At 50.2% G+C, this 6,396-nt stretch overlaps 1 protein-coding gene across 1 annotated transcript; it reads left to right on the top strand.

Moving 5' to 3' along the window:
* The first annotated feature begins 3,452 nt into the window (after nt 1-3,452).
* C1GALT1C1 (C1GALT1 specific chaperone 1) lies at nt 3,453-5,326 on the top strand. Its single transcript, XM_086470289.1, has 2 exons — nt 3,453-3,473; nt 4,030-5,326. Exon 2 carries the CDS (start codon nt 4,035-4,037, stop codon nt 4,989-4,991), a length of 957 nt encoding a protein of 318 aa, XP_086326415.1. The 5' UTR covers nt 3,453-3,473; nt 4,030-4,034; the 3' UTR covers nt 4,992-5,326.
* Nucleotides 5,327-6,396: the final 1,070 nt, after the last annotated feature.

Below are 6,396 nucleotides of genomic sequence, written 5' to 3'. Positions count from 1 at the left end.
AAACCTTTTCCTACAGGACTGAAGACCTCAGCAGACATGTTTGTTCAATTATACACTGAATGAAACAATGGAAGTACCTGGCATGGAACAGGACAGTAATAGTTGACCCCTTCATAAAAGCTCTTTTCCTGCACCACCGCTGTTGGCTTCAACGGCTATTCAAGATGAGAGTTTGCAACCTTCAGACCATAACCACACTTGTCTCCCTCTTCTGATGGAGTCAGAGGGATGGGTAGAACTTGTGTGTTTTCCAACAGCTGCAGCATTATAAATATATGAGTGATGCAACGACAAAGTCAGCTGTCCCAGTTCAACCACATCTCTGCGTTTTTCATAATTTCAACAGTATCTTCTGGTTAGGGGCTCTTTCCATATGGCATATAGCTCAGCTGGTGTTTTAACTGCCCAGAAACGTCTGCAATAGCTCACCTCTAGCTTCGGTTACCCGTTCTGAATGATCCTACACTGCCCTAGCCCAGCCTCTCTGCTGCACGCTTACATAATAGAGACAGATGAGTCTCTTTCCAAGAGAGTGGACAGTCATTTGTGATCATTAACAAGCAGTCACTGTAAAAGATGACAACTCATGTGTCAGCTGAAACATTTTGCATTAATTGGAACAAAGTTCCTATCCAATATGTTTTGATAATAGCCAATCTCTCACAGACATTGTGGACCACACAGTGAGAACATAATGTTTGATGTCTTTCCTTGGAGGCAAGAAAGAGCATCAGAAGGCAAATGCAGCTGCAGGCAGCAAGGAAAGACAAACAGAAAACAGCAGGGGATCAGCTGTCTGTCGAAACAAGCAACAAGCCGTGAAGTTCTTCAGCTCTGTCAGCAGTTTAGATCCTGGCACAGGTCTGAAGGTTTCAAAAGCTGCTGTTGTTGGAGAGCGTGGTGGAGATGCCACAAAGGAACGGTAGGAAGTAAGGGGTGAAGCTGCGGCTAACAGGCATCTCAATGTCAGTTCTCAAACCCGAAACCTGGCCGATATTCTGCGTGCACACGTGGCTGTGCATGCTCTAATACAAATACGGGCATGTTGTAACATAACACTAAGACATGGCCATTTGCAGCGATCCTGGAGGAGTCAGTTCTGGTTCATCTCTACTCTGTGACTGAGCATCTCCCTCGGCTTTCCTCACTTCCACCTTAGGGCTGGCCCTTCCTTGGTTATGAGATTCGACTGGTTCCCAGCCCATGGTGGAATGACTTCACTTATCTCCTGCAGTTTTTAAAATCAGTTTCTGGTAGCAATTTGAGATGGATAGTTTACAGGAGTACACGTGTGTAAATGAGCTCCGACATAACTCCAGAATACTTAACAACGGCTGCTGTGAGATCTTATGCATTACTACACCATTTTAGTCCTTTTAACATCAAGCAACAATTTCAAGCAACACAGAAGCCAGAAGAGTCTCTTCAGGTCTATAACATGCTTTACATGCTGCTTAAACTTTCTCTTCACTGATCTGCTACTGGATAAAAGCAATGTTGAAAATATATTGAAGCGACAGTCAGGGTCTGTAGCTACATTAGTCATTCTGTCAGAGCCTTGGAAAGAACCTCACTGAAGTCAAGCAGGAAAACAATTTGTGGAAGCATCAGCTGAAGCAGTGAATCGCAACTCACTCAAATCTCTCTAAAGTAACAATCAAGCAACCGCTGAAGCCCTCAAAGCCACATCTGATTCTTCAAATAGGAGAAACGTAAAACTAACTTTGAACTGACCTCCAGTCTCCAGGAGGTGGTAACAACTTCAGTGCCCATCTATTTATACCTTGAAAGCAGCCAGGTGGAAAAAGATAGGGCGAGTATGTTCCCCTAGTGTAGAAACAGAGCTACCCGAACATACGAACTGACAGTATTTTCCTATCACAGTGTGTAATTGGGGTTTAGTTCCACTGAATGGAGCCATTCTGGACACACACTGATCCAACCAAACCCACTATTCTGTAATATTTTTACCTGAACCAATGGTTCCCCAGGCCCAGAAGAGTCAAGCGATCAATGTTCTTTTACAGATCTTTTTGCCAAAGATAACATCGTTAAGCTTTGACGGCTACAGTGCAGCCACGAGCCTAAAAAATATAGTTACCTGAATAACCAAGACATCTGGGGAGCCCAGTCAGAGGCCAGAGAACCCAGAGCAGCTCAGTCGTAAATTTACTTAAAACCCACTAAGTTCAGCCAATCAGGACATACCTTAAAATATAGGGAAAACCTATATAGGACTTCATCTTAACACTATGTTGGTGTACGAGTACAGTATGATCAGCTAATAAAGAGATAAAACATGTAAAACCTTTTTTTTTTTTCCCTCAAAAGGCTGGTGCAAAAAAGGGAGCAAACTACTGTTCAGTGATGCTCCTTCAAATCAGGCGTCAATTCTAAATTCTTAAGAGAAAATGTGTAGAAAGTGATCCTGACACACTTCTTTCAATCTGGAGCTCAGGAATAATTATCACTAATGGAAAGAAAAAATCATGTTAGTAGAAAAATGTTTTGGCTTTACTCTTTAATTAGTCTTGTGTGTGTTGTGCTCTATGCTGGGGGAAAGGAAAACAAGTGGAATGTACTATGCTTCCAGAACACTTTATTGTATTGGTCTGGAAATTTAGGGCAGTATATTCAATCGGCGTCAGCAGGTTGAATCCCGGATGCGCTTTCAGGCCGGTTCTGCCTCTCCTTCGCCATCCTGTCCCCGTTCGTATACCTTCTAACTCAAAAGCAGCAAGTTTGTGCGAGAAAACCTGCTTTCCCGAGTCACCCAAGTACGCTCACAAAGCCGCTCGGACCACAGCGAAGAAGGCGCCGCCAGCCTCGGCCAGCGTTACCGCACCGGCGGCGGGGCAGAGGCAGCCCCGCCGCAGCAGCCGCGGCTCTCCCCACAGCTCAGCCCCGGAGCCGCCCCCCAGACCTCCAGGCCGGCCCGCGGGCCCAGCCGGGGAGAAGCTGCGGGCGGCCCTTCCCCGCAAGACGGCAGGACGGCCGCGCCACGCCGCCGCCCGTCGGGGAAGCCCGCCGTGCCTCTGCCTGAGGGCGAACCGGCAGCGCCCGAGAACCACACGGGCGCCGAGGCTGCGGTCCGCACCCACCCGGCAAGCCCGCCTCCCCGGCGGGGCCCTCCGCGCTCGCCCGCCCCGCCGGCTCTGAGGGGGCACCCGCCCGCGGTGAGGGGCCGCCGCCGGGAAGGAAGCGAGGCGGGGGCAGGACACCGTGAGGGTCAGGCGGGCAGCGGGGCTCGCTGGACCGCGGGCGAGGGCGCAGGGAGGCGGGACCGGGACCGGGACCGGGACCGGGACCGGGACCGGGCGCCCACCGCAACATGGCGCCGCCGCCGACAGGAGGCGCCTCCGCACCAGCGAGGGGGCGGTGCCTAGAAGGGCCGCGCGCGGCGCTTCCGTTGGGGAAAAGGAAGTGGCGTAGCTGCGCTTCCGGGGCGGGGCGCGGGTGTCGCGGCGGCACCGGTAAGCGGCGGGAGGCCCTGGCCTGTCACCGGGGCCGCGCGGGGGAAGGGGAGGCCAGAGCGGGCCCTGCTGTGCTCCGGGTGACAGCACCGTCCCCAGCGGCTGTAAGGCTCCACCGGCGCCGCGGGTGTCTCGGGGGACTGCGCCAGGCCGGGCCGGGACGGACCGGACCGCCGTTAGTAGGGTCGCAGTCACGGTCCCGAACGGCCGAGGCGCCTCGTCGACAGGAGCCTGGCTTCCGGGAGGTGCCGCAGCGTCTCGGTGCTACGGGTGGGGAGGCTGCGGGGCCGGCGGAGAGCAGCGGCGGTGGGGTCACGGCGGTAGAGAAGGTCCGGGGTACGAGACCCCTCCCGCGGGGGCCTGTGGTCCGTTAGCGGTAACGAGAGCCGAGATTGGGAACCCTCTTTTTGCCACCGCCCTTTGACCAGCGCGGTGCCGGTACGTGAGTTAAGGGACCCGCAGCTGGATTTAGACATTGAGGAATGTATTAAAACTACAGGGAACCAGCAGTAGTGAACTCATTCCTGTCGGTTCTTACCGTGTGTCTCCTTTCTAGGGAAAATGATTTCTGAAAGCAGCTCCTTCGTGAAGGGGGTGGTGCTAGGAGGAGCCTTCTGCATGGTGGTTACGCTCCTCGGACATATTAAGGTGGGCCACGGGACTAAAGCGCATCACCACGAGCACCACCACATCCAGGCTCCCAACAAAGAAGATGTCTTGAACCTTTCGGAAGGTGAACGCGTGGAGCTTAGTAAAAGTATCCGCATTTATTGTATCATCCTTGTGAAGCCGAAAGATCTGGGGCACTGGGCTGCAGTGAGAGAGACATGGAGCAAGCACTGCGACAAGGTGGAATTCTACAGCTCTGAAAACGTCAAGGTGTTTGATTCCGTAGCCCTCAACACCAATGACATGTGGGTGATGATGAGAAAAGCTTACAAGATAACGTATGAACGCTATAAAGATGAGTTCAGCTGGTTCTTCCTTGCATATCCGACAACATTTGCTATTATTGAAAACCTCAAGTATTTCCTACTGAAAAAAGACCCCTCACAGCCTTTTTACATAGGCCATACTGTGACATCTGGTGACCTTGAGTACGTTAATGGTGAGGGAGGAATCGTCTTAAGCATTGAATCCCTAAGACGACTCTCCCGTGTTCTCGAAGACTCTGACAAGTGTCCGGAGCAGGGAGGTATGATTTGGAAACTTGCTGAGGATAAACAGCTAGCGATCTGCCTGAAGTACACCGGAGTGTTTGCTGAGAACGCGGAAGATTCCGAAGGGAAGGACGTCTTTAACACCAAATCAGTCAGTGCGCTCATTCAGGAAGCCATGGCTACTCACCCTCAGCAGGTGGTGGACGGCTGCTGCTCTGACACGGCCATCACCTTCAGCGGCCTGACCCCGAACCACATGCACGTGATGATGTACGGCGTGTACCGGCTGAGGCCCTACGGCCACACGTACAACGACGCGCTCGTCTTCTTGCCGCCTGCGGGCTCAGACAATGACTGACGGCTCCTCAGAGACCTGGAGCCAAGCAGTCGGCTCCTCTCTTGACATTTGTACTGACAGATTTGATTTTTGTATCTGGTGGTACCGGTGTACAATTTCTTTTGCACATTGAGGTTTGGTAACGCTTTTAATTTTAAAAGTGGAAGGAGAACTTTTTTCTAAAATCTTTTATACAGAAATGCCAGTGCTGGAATGAAATGATAAAATAAGTTGTTAATGTTTATGATAAAAGGAAATTAAGTTTATAGGGGGGGTTTGTACATGTAAATATTTATTAATGAAAACTCAAATGAACTTTAGTCTACTGTTAAAAATATATTTTTGCAAGACTTTGATTCTTTCAGTTCTTCCAGGCATTTCTAGAATGTCTTTATATCTTTCTAAGATGCAACAATAAAAATGACTACAGATTCAGTCTCAAAGACCCAACTACAAGCCATTTCCTTTACACCAAACTAGCCACCAGCTTGCGCTGGGCTGTGTATGTAGCACCTACTACTTTCTTTACTGGGTTAGGAAACCGTACGTAATGAGCAGGAAGCAAGTGCTCAAGAGACCTGTTAGGAAGTTGCAGCAGAGGAACATTAAGTGTCTGATTTTCAGCAGACAAAAGAAAGAGATAACGATATTTGAGTCAGTATTAACACCGTCAGGTAGCCTGTTAGCACAAGAGTAATTGCTTTTTTAAAATTTCACTTCCTACCTAAGTGTATTAGAATCAAGGTTCAGTATTATTTTCACTCCTGTCAGTGGTGCCGATAGTGGTGGCAAGGAAGTTGTTGGTGAACTATCAGTGCAAGTGTGGTGTTGACAGACTTGCAGGTATTTCTAACACCGAGGTGCAGAAAGACCCAACACGTGCCTGCGCGCCCAACCTTTCTTTGAACGTGAGGAGAAAAAACAGGTTACGTGCACAACAGAGCAACGCGCAGAACCCAGTACCTGTGGGGTGGTTTTGGTGGGTTCTTTTTTTTTTCTTTACAATCATCAAATGCACTTGAAATCAGTTTTATGCATGTTACCAGGTCACGCTCCCTTCCAGTCACAGCAAGGTATTTACTCCATCTGGGATTCACTGACCTGACCGGGACGTTTCAGGCCTTAAGGAAGGTGCTACATCTGTCTCCTGCATCTAGGACTGTGCTGGTACTACAGCATCCCTGAAAGACGGATGCTCTCACCTTTCCTTGACAGGCCACGTGTAGTGTCTCATCCTAGCCTGAGCTGCAAGGGGGCAGGTGGGGAAGCGCAACAGCTGCTTCAGACCCGAGGAGAACATCCACAACGTTTTAAGCACCAGGTCCTTCATTTTTGACAAGAATGGCAAGACAACCACTCAAATCCCCAAGCAACCTACCACAGCCCAGCTGTTTCTCAAGCTGCTTCCTCACCTTTTGCACATTCT

The sequence above is a fragment of the Leptosomus discolor genome, chromosome 9, assembly GCF_034619465.1.
Source record: "Leptosomus discolor isolate bLepDis1 chromosome 9, bLepDis1.hap2, whole genome shotgun sequence".
Lineage (NCBI taxonomy): Eukaryota > Metazoa > Chordata > Aves > Leptosomiformes > Leptosomidae > Leptosomus > Leptosomus discolor.
This window is presented reverse-complemented; position numbering and strand designations above follow the sequence as displayed.